At 42.2% G+C, this 21,288-nt stretch overlaps 1 protein-coding gene across 1 annotated transcript in view; it reads right to left on the bottom strand.

Annotated features, from left to right (window-relative positions):
- The window catches only part of DMBT1 (deleted in malignant brain tumors 1), a 48,524-nt gene that overhangs the window by 15,128 nt on the left and 12,108 nt on the right, over window positions 1–21,288 (bottom strand). Inside the window, 7 exon segments of the mRNA XM_068397460.1 lie at window positions 6,449–6,460; window positions 10,696–10,701; window positions 19,297–19,339; window positions 19,341–19,609; window positions 19,854–19,901; window positions 20,642–20,954; window positions 21,195–21,246. Coding sequence (XP_068253561.1) covers window positions 6,449–6,460; window positions 10,696–10,701; window positions 19,297–19,339; window positions 19,341–19,609; window positions 19,854–19,901; window positions 20,642–20,954; window positions 21,195–21,246 — 743 coding nt within the window.

Raw genomic sequence — 21,288 nt, 5'->3', positions numbered from 1 at the left:
TATGAAAGAAGCTCCACTGAGCTTTGAAAACACTTTCTCTTCTACTGACTGTTGTTAAGAGATTTCTGTAGACATACTGGCTTTTGTGAGGTCCAAATGAAAATCGTTGAAAGGACACAGAAGATTAATTAGCTTTCACCCATGACTATAAAGTATCTACATAGGAATGAGGGTATCCACAGACTTCTGCACAAAGAAATAGTCTCAATCCATGCATTATGATGCAATGAGGCAGCTTAGTCTAATTTATTGGTTTCCTTGATGGCCTCTTGGGCTCTGTTGTGTGTCATGTGAAACATGTCATTGAAAATCAATTTGCGTTTGTTTGACGGTGAGGATGCAAGTGGATCATAACTGCCCACCGCTGAGAGTCAAATCCACTTTATTTACCAATAGAAGCTTTCTTGAATGTAGTGTGGCAGGAGGTGGGAAGGAAGGTTCTTGGCAGAGAGACCATTCACCAGGCACATGTACTTTAGAGTATGACCCTTTCCTCATCACCAAATCCAGCTTTCTTGAATCCTGCATTTCTGTAATACTTGTGGATCAAGGAAGGTGGCAGGAAATGGGGAGGATCATTCTGAGACACCAACTACTTGAACAGTTTAGTGGTATTTTCTACAGCAACATTTAACATGGACACCACTAAACTTGGTACTTCTACCTTGCATTTTGATACAACCTTGGTATATCTCCATCTGGGACCCCTGGCACAGACATAGTATGGGAAGACAGCTCTGAACAGTACAGGCATGTTGCAGATTGGAGGTGCCAACATCCTAGGCCTAGGATCTTTCTGCCTGTCTGATCACAACAATATTCAGAGACTAGGAGAAGTTGAAGAAGTGACATCAAGCTATGCCCTGAAAAGTGACGGGGTAACAACACTGCAGCATCAAGGCCACAACAGGAGCAGGGATAGGAGAGAAAACAGTAGGTCTGGGAAGAGCAGAGGGGAAGGTCTTCTTCTAGAGAGGTAGGAAAGCCCAGGTCCAGGAAAGTCTTCACTGTGCTGAGCAGGTCACTGGATTCCTCCAAGCCTGGACAATCTCTGGTCCACATAACAGGACTAGATGAAAGTCAGGTCAGCCTTCCGGATTGCTCTGCCCTTCAAAGGTGGCTGTAGGCAGAGAGAAGGGGAGGACTCTCCTCAATACTTATTTATCTGTGTGGACAACAAAATTCATTTCTACTCTCTGTGGGCAATGCCAGTCCCTGCTTCTATGGTCCCTTCTCCACAGCATGGAGAGGTAATGAGAGACCTGCCTGAGGTCACCAGGAAAAGTCAGCTTGAAGGAAGAAATGGTACAGGTTGTAATGATAATTCCCGTCAGAGCTGCCCGCATCCTTCTCATCAGGTCAGGATGTTGCCCTAGAGTACAGCTCACTTTCCTTACACGTCACTACTTTGTCTCTGGCTCACCTCACACATGGTAGATTATACTGTTCCCAACAAGTTTTCCTCTTTCACAGCTAGCTAGAAAACATGAAAGTATGAAAAGGAGCATTTCTCAATCAAATACCAGTGACCTTTCCACCTGTAGTAAGTGGCTTCTTCCAAACAGATTCTTCCTTTATTATTGTTTTTATTTGGTTTTCATGTGGAGATAGGCAACAGGTCACATTTCCTTATGGCAACTTACGTACATTCTCTCTTTCCCCCACCCATTACAGGTTTAGAAATGCGTAAGAGCAAGAGCACAAATCATAGCTTGGCAAAGCCACTTCATCAGAAGTCATGATCTCCAACCTGATAATGAGTTAGCATTATGGTATGTTTGCAAGTACACAAGAAGTACTGCTCAAAAAATATTTTCTTTCCTGCTTTTTTAAAGTACACATTAACATAATGGATTTGATTATATTCGTTCACTATACAAAATCTGTAAATGGACCACATGTTCTCAGAGAAACATGTAATTGTGAAGAACCATACCCCTCAAAACAAGGAACGCTGTACAGGACCAATTCCTTATGTGCAGCCCCTGTGAATTTTTGCTTATGGCTCATTATTGAGATATTTTTACTGCAAAGAAATATTTTTCTTGGACTACTTTCCAGGCTATCTCATGGTGCTACACAGGTGTTTTATCTGCATATCAGCAATGGCAAAAGAAGCCAGTTCTTCTTTCTCAAGTCACCTAAATCAGTCTTCTCAGACAGACACTCAACCAGGAGCTCAACTGAGATGCTCTGAAATGTCCAGCACTGAAGATGGCAGCTTATTTGGATGTTGGGGTGGAAGAATCAACCTTTCTTTAGACCTTAGGTGTATTTGGACTTGAGGATTTTAAAGCCAGGCTCCTTTATAAGTTTGGTTCACGGTAACACTGGGTGTTATCTTGATACAGTACATTCTTCAAACAAGATCTGGATGGTGGAACATTCAAGTTATCCTCTACACAGATTGTAAAACGAAATCATGAAGCAGATGGCTGGTGAAAATATCCTTCCAACTGCAAGTCTTGGGTTGCCTCTCACTGATCTGGTATGGGATGGATTCCTGCAGTTTACATTTCAAAAGAAATCCTACCACAGTGAGAACAGCACCTACCAGCACCACGGTGGTCACAGACAGAGGAACATGAGAGCAGGCAGCAGGCACTGAGCTCTGAGACTCCCCTTTTGCCTGGATGTAAGAGGCCAGCTCCCTGCATAAAAGAGAAAGAGAGAGGCTTAAGTTTGTTTTCCTAAACTAGTTAATCTCAAAGGTAATTAGGCAAAGAGAACTTGAATTAAAATGTTGCAATCTGGATCTGATCAGAAACCAAATTGCTTTATTGCACATTGTTTCACAAATGGTTCTGTGGCCGTGCCAAACAAGTAAAGATTACGACAAGAAAATAAAGAGCAACTAAGAATTTGAACGATTACAACTCTAAGACCATAAGATGTTTTCTGATAGTGGAAACAGCAGCTACAGGACACTGGGAAACAACATTTCCAAGGGGACCTACAGATTGGTTGCTAATAAATGAGACATGCCAATCAGGCACAGACAGCTTTGAAAAATCAATATAAATCCTGCAGGGAGAAGAGTTGCATCTCATCCCTCTTCCCACAGAACTGAATCAATTGCCATTTCACATGTGCAGAACAAACAATGGATCTAAACTATGATAGAAAGGAAATAGCTTGCAAACATTATAAAACAATTTTATAAAAATTAATTTTAAAAAATCCCCATAAGAATTATAGCAGAGTTATGAATAAACTGGCAAAAGCATATTTCAAAGCTGGATTTCATGCCTGAACTGACATGCAAACATACAGTAATACACAGTCTTACATTATTTAAGTTATTTAAATTTACCAGTGTTCCTGTACTCAGCATGAACTTCCCGAAGTTGAAATAGGTCCAGTAACAACATTCACTTTTTCCTGGGAAGAACCTGCATTACTCTTGAACCTACTAACACAACCTTGATAGCAGCAGGAAGAGTAGCCATTCAGTCATTGTACCTGCACATCACCAGCTCACACTGCAGGTAAACTGATGGGTATCGATTAACAAATGAAAAAGCATTAAATGCAAACCGAGCAACATTGCTGTATGGTGCATAGTAAGAAAAGTAGGTAGGATCCTTAACATACCTGGAAAGAAATAATATTAACAGATTAGCTATTGTGAACAGAAACACTATTACGCTACCTCTACGCATTATGTTTCGAGATAAAATATAAAAGCAGAAGGTAAGAGTATAAGAGAACTCAAAAGGATAAAAAAAAGAAGCAAGAAGAGAAAGTTTTTAGCAAGAAGAGAAATTAAGAGATAAAAATAAGAGTGGCAGTGATTTCTCTCACAATAATTTATACAGCACAGACATTTTGTAGCTCAACAAAGTTTGTGTAAACATGAATAGCTGAAAAAATAACTAGTGGTGCTGCTGGTTTCTGTGTTTCAGGTGAGGACTTGTTTTGCATTTGCAAACAGGATTACTTGTTTGCAAAGAGGCCCCTGCAGGTTGTTGCAGAAGCAGAAAGGGCCCTTTCTACTCTGGAAAGACAAAACTAATTCTAATACACATCTTTTTTGGGCAATAAACATGCTCATTAGTCCTTTGATGTTTGTAGAGTACCTAGCTTGAGGAATCTTGACACCTGACAGAGATCTCCAGATGTTTCATAGAGCAAGTTGCCAGACTAATTTACCTGTCAATGAGTTTCACTTCCTGACAGTTACTAGCCTTAGAAGTTATCTAACTTAGATCCTGGTCATTCTGGTTTAGTTTAACGACCATGAAAAAAGATCACAATAATTCACCCACAATTGTTACCCCAGAATATTTCAAAGTTGTCATTAATTATCTTTGTATCTCAGAAAAATTCTGTTGTGCTCATTTCCCCAAGGATTTTAAGTCCTCTCATTCTTAGTTTGTTTTATACTGCAGTGATACCCCAACACCCCTGATACTTATAGATGGATATTGTTGATTTTAGATTCAGTGAATACATTTGCTTTTGACATAATTCCTTGTCACATGAATAAAAATTAACTGGAAAATGACCAGAATATATTTGCCCCATCTCCCTGGTGAGCGTCCTGCTCACAAAGCTAGAGAGTGCTTCCGTGTGCTGCTTAATGAATATGTATTTTTATAGATAAAATAAAAAGAAACCCTAACAAGAGGAAAACCTTCCTAAGATTCACACAAAGTGTAAGAGGGAGGACATTCACCCAGCAGGCAGGAGGCACTGTCACTTCATTAGCCTGTCACAAGACCGACTTCCAGCTTAGCAGTAGGTTACTACACCGCTAAGGTTACTTATGTGAACGCTCTTCTAGGAAGCAGAGAGATTCAAATCCCACCCAGCACAGAAGGGAAATAAATTAACATGAAAATTTCATTCCTGGAACAAAATGGGACACTGACAGGTCACTGTCAGTTTTGCATTCTTTACAAGAGTCCACAACTTTTCCATTTCAAATCAAAAGGCACATTGTGTATCAAATTAAATAAAATGTTTTAGGTTTTTAGAATAGCAAGAAAAGGCTAAGGAATTTCCTTTCTTTTTGAACAGACTGTTTTGTATTCTAGTTATGATGCCACACAAAACTATTACAAAACTCTAATTCTGATGTATGGAAATGTAGAGCCATTGACATCCCTACATTTCATGCATCTATTTCAGAAACAAATTCAAACCTCAGTTTCTACACTGCCTCCTTGAATGAAATCTCAGTGCTTGACTGCAAGTTCTGAATGGCGTTTCTTTGTCGTATTATATTTTATTGAGGCTTTGCCAAAAAGTCTTTCTTAGGAGTATATTTATATTGAGAATTGTAATGTACACTGGCCCTAAATCTCCTTTTTCATAAATGAAGCTCTTTCAGAACTATGCATAGATATAGTTTTTAAATAATTCTTTGGAAATTTCTTACTCACCTCTCATCAATTCATAGGTCAGTGTTCTAAAATTGTGAGGATCAGGTGATGTCATGCATGTGTCCACAAACACCACCAGATTTGGGTCAGAGCTGTAAAGAGAAGCTTGAAGGAATAAATTCTGAGTCAGGTCAAAGTAGTATGGAAAGTCATGCACCGTCCACAGGAAAGATGAGAAATTGTAGAATGTCAAGTTCACATTGTATCTGCCATGCTGATGTTAATGATGTCATCAGCAACATACATTACTCGCACCCAGGTGTTCTGGAGCATTTTGCAGTTGATGTGCAAGTGAAGGTCCTTTTGCCTTTTGATGAGATAACCAGAAGCAGGCACTTTTATCATGTTGGAGTAGGTGATCGTTTTGTTGTTGCCCTATTTGACACACTAGACGAGTACAAAACTATCACATATAGTCATGTTTACAACCTGTACTATAAACTTCTCTGTGTGCCAGGTCCTAGTATTAGTCAGAAAGACATGTCGTACTCAAAAGTCCCAAGCATCCTGGATGGGATTGTTCACTTAACTCTCTCCTATACTTTGATCTCTAGAATATCACTCTGAAATAGATATAGGGATTACCTAAAGCCTGGAAGGATAAATAGGAATGTTTAACAAACCTCAGCCTCCAGAAACACATGCTGTTTTTCTGTGTTTTGAATACCTGTGGGCTACAACACCCATTGCAATTCACGATAATTTTCCAAATGTCTATTGAGTTTCTATGCCCAGACTTGGAGAGCTCTCCAAAATATGTCAACACCAACCTGTCTACATGTACCACAGCCATTGGAACATTGAATATAACCTCAGTTGATGTAATTGTTGGTCTACTGTAAGAGTCAGACAAGCTAATGCTTCACCATGATTGGAGCCCTGTGATCGGAGATAGTGTCTGTCTACAACTGTGTGCACATAGGTTGGCAAGTACACAAGGGCTACGGAAGAAAACATGAATTATTAGTGATTTCAGATACTTGATAATGCTTGCAAGTTACATCATCAACAAATGCGATAGCTGCTACCATTTAGGGGAGAGAATTTCTAAGCCAAACCACTTATTTTTACTCCTTAGACTTAGATACAAATAAGCAATAGTCTCTGACAAATCTAGCTGACCTTCAGTTACTCTCCTGACAAAAAAAATGTAGCTTACAACAGGCTTCTGCTGAGACCTTGAGCCTATATCATCACTCACACAAAAATTCTAAGAAGTGGGAGTCTTTCCTGAATAAGAATCCAAAAGCTCTTTTGGAAGGTGTAGAGCTAAACATGCACACTGGCTTGCAGAAACACTACTTGAGTGGGAGGGCATCCTTGAAATCATCTCCATGATGGTTCACTGAGTCCATGACATGAAAAGCAATGATCCCAGGGAGATTTTGGCCTTTGGTAGAGAAAGATATCTGATAACAGAGACGTACTGGCAACACACAGCCTCTTGAAAGGCGTCTACAAAGACAACAGAGCCAAATGTGATGGCCATTGTTTGTGCCTGGGGAGGTTGTGAGTGCATGTTAGATAAACTTTCCCACTAGTACTGCAGGACAGTACTGGAACAGCTCACCCAGAGAACTGGCTTTGAAGATTTCATCCTTTGAACGTTTCTAGAGACTCAGCTAGACAAATTCATAATGGACCTTAACTGGTGTTGGCAATAGCTCTGCTTTGAATAGTTGGACTAGGAAGCCTCCAAAGGTCCTTTCTAACTAATATTTCTATGACTCTATGAAAATCTGTCTGCAAAGGAAGAAAAAATAAATATGAATAATGATGTAATAAGAAGAAATATGAATTCAGACTGGTTGTCATAGAAAACATATAAAGGCAATTAATTTGATACTTGAAAATTTTTTTTAAAATGAAAATATAATTATTGGCTGAAAGTGATCAGTCAAGAAACAGTTAGGAAATTCAAGTAGGAATTTCATCTGTGTGGGATTTCTTCAATAACTTTAGCAAATACTTATTTAGCAAATAAAATCTGGGTGTAAAAGCTTCTGAGCAAAGAAAATAACACAAACAGAATGGAAACTTACAGCTGTTCTGATCTGCTGGAAAGGACAGATTCTCAGCATGAAATCCTCTATTGGAATATCTAGAGTCACTGTGAGATCTAACAGTCATAAAGTTTGAGGATGATGTGTATGTGAGATCAGAACTAGACCAAATTCTTCCAAGCAGAGAAGCATTGTATGTCCCATCATATATCTCAGTATAGTCATTCTAGCATCCACCTTGCAACTGAGGAAGAAACATGAATATATAATAAAATGCATTTAGTAAACTTCTGTTTTTAAGTGCTGGGCAAACAATAAACTAAGATACTGCACTCACACAATTCCCATGTAATATTTATAATTCACTTATAAACATGGGAAATGTGCTTGGAAACTGTGGTTGCAGTTGAGATTTGGGACTCATTTATTGCCCAGACAGGAAGTGGTTTGTTTACTGAATACTTCCAAATGTGAGCACAATGCAGAAATTATTAGTTACTTGTACTTGCCACAAACAATCTGCATTATCTGGATAATTCAAAGGATAAGAAGGACTCTGAAGTGTTACAGAGGAATTAAAAAGTAAGCCACCACAAATATATTTTCTAGCTGAAAGAAGAAAAAAGGAAATAAGATATAGATGTGATTCATTTAGATTTACTTCTGATCAAATGAAAACACATTTTATCTATCCAAGCCACAGCAACAGGAGGTTAAATCTCCAGAGAAACTGAATGGTTGTGTTCTTCTCAGTCAGGGAACAAGTGTGATGACCTCTTCAGAGAACTCTGACTGTCCCTTGCTGTTTTGTATTTGGTAGGCTTAAGGCAAACATCTGTATGAGAAAAAGCAAGACGTGCTGGCCCAAATAATGTAAAGACTAGAGAAGAAAAAAAAGAATTCCTACAAAATCAACACAGTCCAAAAATGACCCCCAGTGACAGAATCAGAGAGAAAGAGGAGCAGTATGCAGGATTTAAACAGTTACTACCAATAATGATTTTTCCCAAAAGTATTACAATGTGTAAATGATACAACTCCAACCTATAAACTAGTAATACACCTCAAAATTAATGCATCGGAAAGATGAAAAAAGCAGACACACCTGAAGTAGATGATAGTGGACTGTGAACAGTGGTAATAGTTGTGGCATCTGTTAGGGGAGGAAGAGAAAGAAGCAAGTGAGGACCTTGTGGACGAAGGAGCATGGCCGGTTTTCTCCCAGCACTGGTGAGGTTGGTGCCACTCAGTCATGTGGGTGATGGAGAGTGTGTGGGTTCTCAATAGTGTGGTCTTCCATGGTGAGAGCAATGAAAAACACAATGGTTGAACACATTTCCAAAACATTTTCTCTTCAGGTAAACTCGTGCTAATTTCTTGGTTGCCCAGAGAGGTTGTAGATATCACATGCCTGGGAAAATTCAAGATCAGGTAGGACAGGACTCTGAGCCATCTTCTAGTTGAAGATGTCTCTGCTCATTGCAGGAGGGTTGGACTAGATGACTGTTAAATGCCTCTTCCAAGCCAAACATCGAATAGAAGAGAACCATTCTATGATCCTATGATTCTACGATTCTATGATTCTTGTTGTAAATGGCTGCTTTTAGTGAGTGACTAAATTTGACAATGCAAATGAGAAACAAATTCAGATGAGCTATGTTTTCTGTAGAGAGATGCATCTTTTGGGATGCATGCAGTCCACCCTGGAGTTTTGCTTTGTCCAGGTTTGCATGCCACACACCTGATAACCCCAAGGGCATGACTGGTAGACCAAAGGCAAATGCTGCTTTTTTCCCCTCTATTGTCATGAGCTCCTTACACTACCCTACAGCTGCATTGTTTCCCACTGCTTTGTATCTGATCCTCAAACCTCGCTTTTGCCCTCAGGCCTCTTTTTATACCCATCTATACAAATCATCCATAGTTCTTTGAAGCACTCTTAGTTGAGCGATTTTTAGTTTTCAAGTAATGCCAGTTTCCTTTCTAAGCGTTGCTGAGATAAAAATATACCAGATGTGGGGGAGCCTGAGGCAGCTGGCTCCTGAAAGAGAAGGTGTGAACTGAGAGGACAACTTGGCTCCAAGACTTCCAACTCTCTTCAGTGTTACCATCTGTTCCGCTTCACTGCCTGACCTTGCCTTCAAACCAGGAGAAGGACCTGCAGGAAGGAAATGCCGCTGCTTGTTGCCAAAGGGAGTTGCTCAAGGAAAGGAATCACCTCATGTGCACACATGCCTAGATGCATGAAAAGTCACCTGCTCTTAAAATAGCGAGAGTCAGCAGAGGTGATGTACTGCAGGTGTGTGCTATGTGATTTATGTATAAACCCAAGGGAAGCATATAGGGAAGTAATACGCATTTCTTTCTGTGTGAAAGATTATTTCAATATAAGACACAGAAAAGAAGTCAGTCATTCAACAGTTTCACGGTGATTGCTTCTCAGCACCAAGCTGCTTATAACGTGTTGGTCAACTTCTACGGTACTTTACAGCTGATACAAACTGACAAACAGCAAAGTCCTCCCACAGAAAGCTAAAAGTGACCTGTATATATCATTTTATCTAAATGCTTTTAACTATCCCAGCTCCTTTCAAGACTGTGTTTCCACATCTGGGTTTAGCTAGCCTCCATATTTTTCCATTTGTTCTCACAACTTGACAAAAATAGCATGTTTCTGAAGCCTTTTAATGACCTTGTGAACTTTGAGAACATATTTAAAAGTAATTCTCTTGCCACAACATGATATCTTTGTCAAGGACTTTCTGTTCATCCTGTATGCCCGCTAGAATTTGTCATCATCCAAAAAATTATCTTAAAGCAGTTTTTCTTCTGGTTAAACATAGAAATGCAAAGAGAAAGCTGAAATAGTGTAACTAGAAATTAATATGTTCTATTTACTCAGAATCTTATTGGATAAAAACAAGTTAGTGTCACTAAACTTTTGATATGTATGGTGATTAAGCAAATTCAAAAGCTAATAGAGCAAGAATTCCTTTTTTGTGATCTAACTGTGCAACTGGATTCATCATATTTGTGTTTCTAGTTTATATATGTGCAGAGAAACACTTGTGGTTCTAAGGCAGTGAAAAAACACATTGAAGTTACTTAATGCCCTTAGTCCTAAGAATCCAACTCAACTCAAGGTCTTGATTGCCAAGTGAGGTGATATAAAAGATCTTCTTACGGCTTTCACTGACATTCAATTTTCTTAAGCTGTAAGCTCCACAAATATGGTCCAAGAACAGTGTGGATCTATAGAAATGTTTAAAACACTCTAAAAAGATTCCATTGTGTTTGCAAGTTACCTGAATCTCGTACATCTCATCCGCTGTATGACCTATATTTTTTTCCTGAGGAGTTTACTGTGCTGCAACCGCCTTTGGCTTTGGTGTTCCTGGTTCACGTGAATACAATAATACAATGAATCTACTCTGTCTTGTCATAAGGATGCATGAGTCATCCCTTAAAAAAGAAAAAGACAATAGGCATTGACTTGTTCCATTGTGCCTTTTGTAGCTGCCACCCTACAGTGCAGGAAGATTGGTGTAGTTTTGAAGCAAGAACCTGAGCTAAGAACAATAATATAGGCTTTTACTGAACTCTCTCCTATTCATTCACCACTATTTAATAGAGGGGGGAATTATGGAGACATTTGGGGGTTTGCTGCAATTTTGTAGGTTGTAGTTTCATGATAACAAAAATTTATTATAGTCCTTTAGCTACACCACATACCTTGTTCTTAAGCACTATCTACTTGTTAATCATTAAACTTTCATCCAGTTCAGTCCTCAGTCTATGTTAGCTTTTAGCCCTCTTCCTCTTCAGAAACCTTCCACAGAAAAATTTCCTCCGGCTCTATGCAATTACATTATCACAGGGTTAAGTCCAAAGGCATTGAAGTCTGATCTAGGTTTTTTTTCCCTTGGGAAGTTTTGAACATGTTCCAAAACAAGAGGCTGTAACAGTAGCTTGGTTTGCCCATTCACAGCTCCAACCACACCTAAGGCGGTTACTCTTGCTTTCTCCAGCACCCTAAGCTTTTTGATGTTGCAATAAAGGTACCAAAGGTCTGTTGGCTCAGGTGGAGCTGACCTGAGAGCAGCCATTGAAGTCCATTTCCACCTGCCTTGGCCCCAGTCCAGGGCCAGCCTCAATCACACACAATCCAGCGCTAAGGATGAAGACGACACTTTCCAGAGACATCAAAGCAAAGCTGCCCTGCAGTGAGGGCTCCGATGAGCTGTGCTCCATTGCCAACAGCGTCGTGCTCTGCCTCTGCTGTGCCCCATCTTGTGCCATGGTCACCAGAGCACAGCAGGAGAGCAACCTGGCTCATGCAGGCATCCACGGGCAGGGGACAAGGAAGCACAGCACTTCTTCAAGGCACCAACTTCTTCAAAGATCTTTCTAGAAGCTGTCTCCTATATAGCCTGGCAGATGAGGATCTCCTGGTATTTCAGTCCAGCAGGTACCATCCACAGTACTTATTGCTGTTTGGGAAAGCAGGAGAAGACTTGCAGGTGGCTGACAGCTGTGATGAGGTTTGGCTTCTGGAAGTTTCAATGTGTGCAATGGTTACCTGATGGGGCAAATCGTGCTAGGTCACCTCTGCAACACCTATGGCACTGACCCAGTGGAGCTGTGGATGCCCTGAGGAGGAGTCAGGGCTGTTTCAGCCTGGAGCAGGAGGGTTGCAGGCAGGCATTCTTGGAGTGACAGCCCTTTTGCCATCCTGCAACCGCCAAAAAGTTTGTGCCACACAGCACTCACAACTGCCCTGTGGAAAGGAAGGACTCCTGATCGTAATTTACATCTGAAAAAGTGGGAAACCAGCTCATGTTTGGCATGGAGCAAGAACTGGCCATCTGGGTTCCCCATAACCCAGGCTGTATTTTTCACTAGCAGAGTCAAGAGATCCATCCTGAAAGGAGGAAGCTGATGATTCAGGTACTATGTTAAGATTTGAGAGCCTAACATTGGAACTAATTTGAGGGTTGTTCTCGGGCTGCAGACTTCCCCTGGTCTTCTGGCTTCCTTCAATGCTGAGTTGTTATGTCAAGTCCACCTCTTTTCAGGAGGTAAGCCATGGCCACAAAAAGCCTTTCATGCTTGGATTTTAATCTTGAATTGTCAATGAAATTACTCAATGCAAGGTAGTTACTCAATGCATCAAATTACTCAGCCAATGTGATCAGCTGCAGATGTTTACCAAGGCTTACATGATCTGGTACGGAATTCGTTTCTTCACATTAAGTTTCAAAAGAAACCAAACAAGAGTGAAAACAGCAGCTGCCAGGGGCCTGACAGCAATAATAAAAGTTGCATGAGAATCATTAGTTGGAGCAGGAGCTGAATTCATGTTCTCCTGGATGACAAAAATGTCCATCTCTGGGAAAGATGAGAGGGCCTGGTTACATTTGATCCCTCATCGTGTTACCCCCAAAGAACAAAAAAATGAAAAAAAAAAAAAAAAAAAGGCACTCTAGAGTAGATTTAAAGATTAATCAATTTCTTGCACTCCGATACATCCAGGTTAAGGTTTATATTAGTCGAGTTTGTTTATAGAACTTGAACTGCAACTTAAACATTTCAGTTTACCATTAAGAAAACAGAGCTGCTGAAGTAGCATTTTTGTTGTATGCGGATGAAGATAACTGATGCAAAGTAGGATTAACAGGCACGAATCAGTAAGCACGTTCCTATTATTTATTGTAGAGCTGCTGGTAATCCAGCAGCAACATAATTTCTTTCAGAATTAAATCGGCATTTAAAGATGCTATCTGTCAAAGGAGACAGTTTTACTCAAAATCACGTGCATTCCTATTCTCGGCACCAGATTCCCGAAGCTGTATTGGGCCAGCAACAACAGTCACTGTTTCTTGGCGAGAGCTTGCCTCTCTCTTGGACCTAGTAATGCAACCTTGGTAGCATCTGGAAGAGTAGTCGTAGGCCCTGCACACCGCTAGTTCACACTGCAGGTAAACCAGGGGGTTGTAACGAATAAACTGGAAGGCACTGAATGTAAACCGGGCCATGTGTCTGTAGGGTGAATAATATGTAGCATAGGTAGAATCTCGAACACACCTAAAAAGATACAAAAAACCTCTCATGAATACACCCTGCAATCCGTCATTTACATGCAATATAACACCTAACATGAAAAGCGATTTTTAAACATGATGAAAATAATTCAGAAATCTGCAATTAGGAAAAGCAAGATGCCCTTCTTTGGCAGCATTGAGCCGTGTTACCTTCCCTCAGCCTGTCGTGTCTCTAGATACCTAGTGTTTGTGTGTTTTTCTGAAGGTGAATTATCCTTACCTGAGATATGTCACTGTTACCTCCTCGATAATAACAATCCACAGCGAAATGGCCATAGCCTTTTAGTCTGTCATTTTAAGCTGGGGGCGTGTGTGTTTGTGTTATATTTTGGGTCAATCTATCCACTTTCCCCCGTTAAACCCCAAATGCCCATGTTCATTAATTAGTTAGAAGCTGATGTTGATGTATGCTGTATTCACACTATTCCATTTAAAAAAAAAAAAAAGAAAAAAGAAAAACAGAAGAGATACAGGAGTTCAAAGGCAGTTCTATCTGTAACAGTAATGCATAAGAGCTTACCCATTCCTGATTATATCATAAGCTACTGTTGTAAAATTGTGGGGGGTGGGAGATGCCACACATGTGTCCACAAATAACACCAGGTTTGGATCAGAGCTGTGCAGGTAAGCTTCAAGGAACAAATTCTGGTTGATATCAACATAGTATGGTGAGTCATTCACGGGCCATGAGAAGGACGCAGAATGATAAAATGTAAGGTTCACATCATATCTGCCATACTGAGTTTCATTGATTTCAAAATTGTCCTCTGCAGAGTACATTGTTTGTGCCCATGTGTTCTGAAGCATTTTGCAGTTGATATGCAAGTGAAGATTTTTATTTCTTGTGATTACAGAACCAGAAGATGATCCTCTAATAAGGTTGGAATAGATGATTGTATTCTCATTTGCCTGTTTGGCAGATAAAATAAAATGCAAAATTAATTCATATAGTCAGGTTTCCTATTACACATTCTAAACTTTGCTGTGTCCTTACAGCAATGTGCACAGTAACTGTGTTATTTTCCGGAAAGTCTGCTGTGGAGAAGTCTGAACCTAGTAATTTCTGTTTCAGGGTAAGAGTCTGTAATCTACATGTAATATTCAATGCCTACAATGTGGACCCAGAAAACTACTTACATTAAATACATCATAACCGAATTAAATGCAACCTATACAATGCTTTGAACATTAAATGCCTGAATGTTCAGGTTCTGCACAGTATTTAAGCAGAAATCTGGCTTAAAACATGACTGGTCATATTTAGTAAAATCTTTGAGACTTTTTTAATCATGACACTCAGCTTGGGACCTTGAAAATGCCGACTATTTGCTTCTTTCCAGACTTTATTCTTTAGGAGATCAGTAGCAGGCTATAAGTGAATGCTCTGGCAGCAGATGCAGGAAACATGAGTGTTAACAAACCTTCTCCCTCAGGAGAGGGAGAGGCAGCCCATAATCACCAGGACACTTCCAGTCCCTGCAGACCCCAGTATAGCTTTCAAGTTGTGCTGTTCTTCAACATGAGTTCTTCAGTCTGAATTTTTACACACTCACAATATTTGCACATTTAGTTGAAACATTTGAAGGCATACCTCTCTCACTGTGCCGCAGCGAGTGTATGGTATGTCGAATGTAACATACTCTGATGTAATGTTGGGTCTGCAAGAAGGGTCGTTCAAGGTGAGATTCCAAGCAGAGTAGCCTTGTGACTGAAGGTAGTATCTGCTCACAACTACATGCATGTAGTCTGGCAAACACAGCAGTGCTAGTGGATGGCAAAAAAAATATATTACAAGCTCATTGACGAGACTGAAAAAGGTTATACTTAAATAAACAATATCTTTTGCACAAGTAGTTGTTATTTCAGAAGGAGTTCAGAATCCAAAACATATACTTTCATGTGTATGAAATGCTACATATCTATTTGAAATAACATGAAATGGGTGATTCATCGAAGTGGTACAAGACTAACAATCAGTGAATTAGCAAATAATTGAGAAGCAGGTTTCTGCTTTAAACATAAACTTACTAGTGCTCTGATCTGCTGGAGTGGAATAATAGTCGGCCTGAAAACCTCTGTATGTGTATCGAGAGTTACTGTAAAATCGGACAGTCAGCAGGTTTGAGGAAGATGTATATGAACGAAAAGAACCAGAACAAAATTTCCCAAGGAGAGGAGAGGTATGGAGTGGCCCATCATAGACTTCCACATAGTCAGACAGGCATCTGCCACCTTCCATCCTGGGGAGCAAACATGACTATTTAGTTAAATGCTTCATTGTTTTTAATTATTTCTTTTTCCTTTTTTTTTTTTTAACTCTGATTAACTGTTCATAGCAAAAGAGTACATTTTACTGATATGACTATCAAATCTTTGGAACAGAAATTACAGCCTTGAATTTCTGTCTTATTAGATGCCAGCCACATTATTGACTAAGTAAACAAAAATGAATACATTTTTCATCTCAGATATACTAAGTGTTTCAAAAAACATCTTTGAAATCAAGCAGCTATCAACTTAGTAAGTCCAACGTGTCGATCCCATACGTCATCTTCCCAAGTAATGAATTTTTACTTACTGAACATCTCTAAATGTGAGTGTGACACGAAAGTTGTTCTTTACTTCTATTTCCCAAACACAGTTGGCATTGTTTGGATAATTTCTGGGGTAAAACGGACTCTGTAATGTCCCAGATGGAGAGGAAAGCAAGCCGCCACAAGAATCATATTCTGCAAGGAAAAATATGAGAAGAAAAACATACGTATACACATTTTCAGGTTTCTTTTGGAATATGTCTATGTGGAATTCAGAAGTCTAAAATTTAGAGGCAGTGACTTCTACCAGCTTCAGTAGTCTTTCTGTTGGGTTCATATATCATCTGAATGCAGATTAGGAGGTGCCAAGTACACTGAATATCTTCTATAATGCTGATCTTCAGTGTCTGCACTAGCAGGATACGAATATTTGTCATAGAACTGCACAATCATTGAGGCTGGACCTCTGGAGGTCAGCTCTTCCTTGAAAGAGGAAAAAGTCACAGCTGAGCCTAGTTCATCTCTATTACAATTGCTAATGACCAAAGAGAAAGAAAAAAAAGATCAAAATTCTTTTGTTTCCAAACAAGAATGCTGACAAATATCCAAATCATAAATATGAAGACCTTATGTCACAGTCAAAAAACTGTATGAAGTTTATATATAGACCAGTTGCAGACTAAGCGAATAATAGAGGAATCAAGATCTAAGAAAGCTTAGAAGTAAAATAAAGTCATGGATTTCTAAGATACTTTTCAGTACAAACTCAAACTACTCCAAGAAAAGAGAAATGTGTAAATGGATATCATCTTTTGAATTACATTCCGAATTAGAAAAAAAACACACTTACTTCTTTTAATCTAAAGAATGAACAAGAGACTACTAAGGTCTAAGAGATTTTAAGTTTTTATTTTCAGCTTCTAGAAAAGATGAAAAAAACCTTCTCTCACTAACTGACCTAACATTTGCTATGTGAACAGTTAACCTTTCAATATATGCACTATCCTCAAACGATGTACTTGAACAAACAGCTGAAATAGGAATTAATGGAACAATAATACTTATGAAGTTGTCGAAAACAATGCTTCCTAAGCACTTCTGAAATTCCTGCTCAGCTGCAAAGAAATAAGTGACTACACTGGGTGTGAAATCACCTGCACTGCTATTTTGGGATAATTTGAGGCATTTTCTTTTGGTACTAAATGAAGAGGAATATGCCCCAAAATTATGAACAGTAACATTCCTCTCATTGGCTGCAACCATGACCAACCAGCTCCTCTGCCTGCACTTTATACACACAGTCCCAACACAAACACATGAGCCTTTCCATCTGGGGACCCCACCTTAGGTATTTCATACATGTTCCACTTGAAGATCAGGACACACTTTTCTACCATGAAGGTGACAGACCAATGGCACAGGTTGCCCACACAGGTGATGGATTCTCCATCCTTGGAGACAGTCAAGAGTTATCTAGACATGGTCTTGGGCAGGCAGATCTAGGTGACCCTGCTTTAGGTCCCTTCCAACCTCAGCCATCCTGTAATTCTTAATCTGTCTTAATTAGGCTTTGCATTTCCCTGGCTCTGCTCTCCCATGGAAAAGACATAGGAGAAACCACATGAAAATCAACAAGGCCAAGTGCAAGGTCCCGTACATGGGTTGGGACAATCCCAAGCACAAATACAGGCAGGGTAGAGAATGGATTGAGAGCAGCCCTGAGGAAAGGACTTGAGGGCCATGGTTGATTAGAAGCTCAACACAAACTGGCAATGTGAGATTGCAGACCAGAAGGCCAACCATATCCTGGGCTGCATCAAAAGTAACGTGCCCAGCAGGTCGAGGGAGGTGATTCTCCCCCTCTGCTCTTGAGAGACCCCATCTGGTTCCAGCTCTGGGGCCCCAACATAAGAAGGACATGGAGCTGTTGGAGTGAGTCCAGAGGAGGGCCACGAAGATGATCAGAGGGCTGGAGCACCTCTCCTATGGAGACAGGCTGAAGAGTTGGGGCTGTTCAGCCTGGAGAAGAGAAGGCTCAGAGGTGACCTTATAGCAGCCTTCCAGTATCTGAAGGGGCTACAGGAAAGCTGGAGGGGGACTTTTTACAAGGCCATGTAGTGATAGGACGAGGAGTAATGGTTTTAAACTGAAAGAGGGTAGATTGAGATCAGATATTCAAAAGAAGTAATTGACTGTGAGGGTGGTGAGACACTGTAACAGATTGCCCAGAGAAATTACAGATGCCACCTCACTGGAAGTGTTCAAGGCTAGGCTGGACAGGGCTTTGAGTAACCTGGTGTACTGGAAAGGTGTCCCTGTGTGTGGAAGGGGGTTAAAACTAGATGATCTTTAAGGTCCCTTCCAACCTAAACCATTCTATGATTCTGTGATTCTATGAAGAACAAACCCCTCCCTGTGAGCCACTAACTGGTACCGCCAAAAGTAGCGGCCAGAAAAACCATGACAAATTCAGACCCACCTGGAGGAGCGGACACTGTGAAGCTGGCTGGGGTCGTGGTTGTGGCACCTGTCAGGGGAGGAAGAGAAAGAAGCAAGTGAGGACCATCTGGATGAAGGAGCATGGCCGGGTTTTCTCCCAGCACTTCAAGAAAGATGTTGAGGTGTTGGAGCGAGTCCAGAGGAGGGCGACCAAGCTGGTGAAGGGTCTGGAGGGTATGACCTATGAGGAACGGCTGAGGGAGCTGGGGTTGTTTAGCCTGGAGAAGAGGAGGCTCAGAGGTGACCTTATTGCAGTCTACAACTACCTGAAGGGAGGTTGTAGCGGAAGTAGGAGTCAGGCCTCTTCTCCCAGGCAACTAGCGATAGGACAAGATGGACACTAGCCTCAAGCTTCGCCAGGGGAGGTTCGGGTTGGACATTAGGAAGAATTTCTTCTCAGAAAGGGTCATTAGCCATTGGAAGGGGCTGCCCAGAGAGGTGGTGGAGTCACCATCTCTGGATGTGTTTAAGAAAAGACTGGACATGGCACTTAGTGCCATGGTCTAGTTGACATGGGGGTGTCAGGGCAATGGTTGGACTCGATGGTCCCAGAGGTCTCTTCCAACCTGACTGATTCTCTGATTCTGGGAGGTTGGTGCCACTCTGTCGTGTGGGCGATGAGGAGCTTGGGGCTCTCACTAGTGTGGTCTTCCATGGTGGGAGCAACGAACAATGGAGTCCTTGAACACGTCTCCAACACATACCTAACTGCGGCCAACAAGGACCGCTTTTTGAAAGCGTCTCAGTATTGAGGAAGGAAAAGCAATGGTACCTGAGCAGACAACACCAGCATCTTCACTGTGGCCACAGTTGTGGACTGCCCCAGCCACGGTGTCTGCACTGAAAGAGGGAGGGCTCATTCCCAGTGCAGTGCACATCGTCCAGGTAGATACTGCCAGTGCCTTGGCCAAAGTAGGCACTTGATGGTGCAGAAAGAGCAAAGCCGCATCCCAGCTGCCTGCACACGACCTCGGCATCGTTCAGGTCCCAGTCGTCATCACAGACAGTGCCCCGGCCCCCATAGTGGTAAATCTCTACGCGGCCCTCGCACCGGTTGCTGCCGTTCACCAGGCTCAGGGAGGCACCTTGGAAAGGAGGAGACAGGGAAAACATAGGAAAACCCTCTGGCACGCAGGCACCTTCTCTTGCTGGGGCACTGGCAACGCTCTGCGAGTTTCAGGCCACCAGGACTGCCACCTCCGGCTAAAGTAGGCTGTGCATTTCGCTGCCTCTGCTCCCCGACGGGGAAGGCCAAACCCCACCCTGTGAGCCACTAACTGGTACCGCCAAAAGTAGCGGCCAGAAAAACCATGACAAATTCAGACCCACCTGGAGGAGCGGACACTGTGAAGCTGGCTGGGGTCGTGGTTGTGGCACCTGTCAGGGGAGGAAGAGAAAGAAGCAAGTGAGGACCATCTGGATGAAGGAGCATGGCCGGGTTTTCTCCCAGCACTTCAAGAAAGATGTTGAGGTGTTGGAGCGAGTCCAGAGGAGGGCGACCAAGCTGGTGAAGGGTCTGGAGGGTATGACCTATGAGGAACGGCTGAGGGAGCTGGGGTTGTTTAGCCTGGAGAAGAGGAGGCTCAGAGGTGACCTTATTGCAGTCTACAACTACCTGAAGGGAGGTTGTAGCGGGGTGGGAGTCAGCCTCTTCTCCCAGGCAACTAGCGATAGGGCAAGAGGACACAGCCTCAAGCTTCGCCAGGGGAGGTTCGGGTTGGACATTAGGAAGAATTTCTTCTCAGAAAGGGTCATTAGCCATTGGAAGGGGCTGCCCAGAGAGGTGGTGGAGTCACCATCTCTGGATGTGTTTAAGACAAGACTGGACATGGCACTTAGTGCCATGGTCTAGTTGACATGGGGGTGTCAGGGCAATGGTTGGACTCGATGGTCCCAGAGGTCTCTTCCAACCTGACTGATTCTCTGATTCTGGGAGGTTGGTGCCACTCTGTCGTGTGGGCGATGAGGAGCTTGGGGCTCTCACTAGTGTGGTCTTCCATGGTGGGAGCAACGAACAATGGAGTCCTTGAACACGTCTCCAACACATACCTAACTGCGGCCAACAAGGACCGCTTTTTGAAAGCGTCTCAGTATTGAGGAAGGAAAAGCAATGGTACCTGAGCAGACAACACCAGCATCTTCACTGTGGCCACAGTTGTGGACGCCCCAGCCACGGTGTCTGCACTGAAAGAGGGAGGGCTCATTCCCAGTGCAGTGCACATTGTCCAGGTAGATACTGCCAGTGCCTTGGCCAAAGTAGGCACTTGATGGTGCAGAAAGAGCAAAGCCGCATCCCAGCTGCCTGCACACGACCTCGGCATCGTTCAGGTCCCAGTCGTCATCACAGACAGTGCCCCGGCCCCCATAGTGGTAAATCTCTACGCGGCCCTCGCACCGGTTGCTGCCGTTCACCAGGCTCAGGGAGGCATCCTTGGAAAGGAGGAGACAGGGAAAACATAGGAAAACCCTCTGGCACGCAGGCACCTTCTCTTGCTGGGGCACTGGCAACGCTCTGCGAGTTTCAGGCCACCAGGACTGCCACCTCCGGCTAAAGCAGGCTGTGCATTTCGCTGCCTCTGCTCCCCGACGGGGAAGGCCAAACCCCACCCTGTGAGCCACTAACTGGTACCGCCAAAAGTAGCGGCCAGAAAAACCATGACAAATTCAGACCCACCTGGAGGAGCGGACACTGTGAAGCTGGCTGGGGTCGTGGTTGTGGCACCTGTCAGGGGAGGAAGAGAAAGAAGCAAGTGAGGACCATCTG

This window comes from Nyctibius grandis, chromosome 4 (assembly GCF_013368605.1).
Source record: "Nyctibius grandis isolate bNycGra1 chromosome 4, bNycGra1.pri, whole genome shotgun sequence".
Classification (NCBI taxonomy): Eukaryota; Metazoa; Chordata; class Aves; order Nyctibiiformes; family Nyctibiidae; genus Nyctibius; species Nyctibius grandis.
The sequence above is the reverse complement of the archived record's forward strand: the minus strand, read 5'-3'. Positions and strand labels throughout refer to the sequence as shown.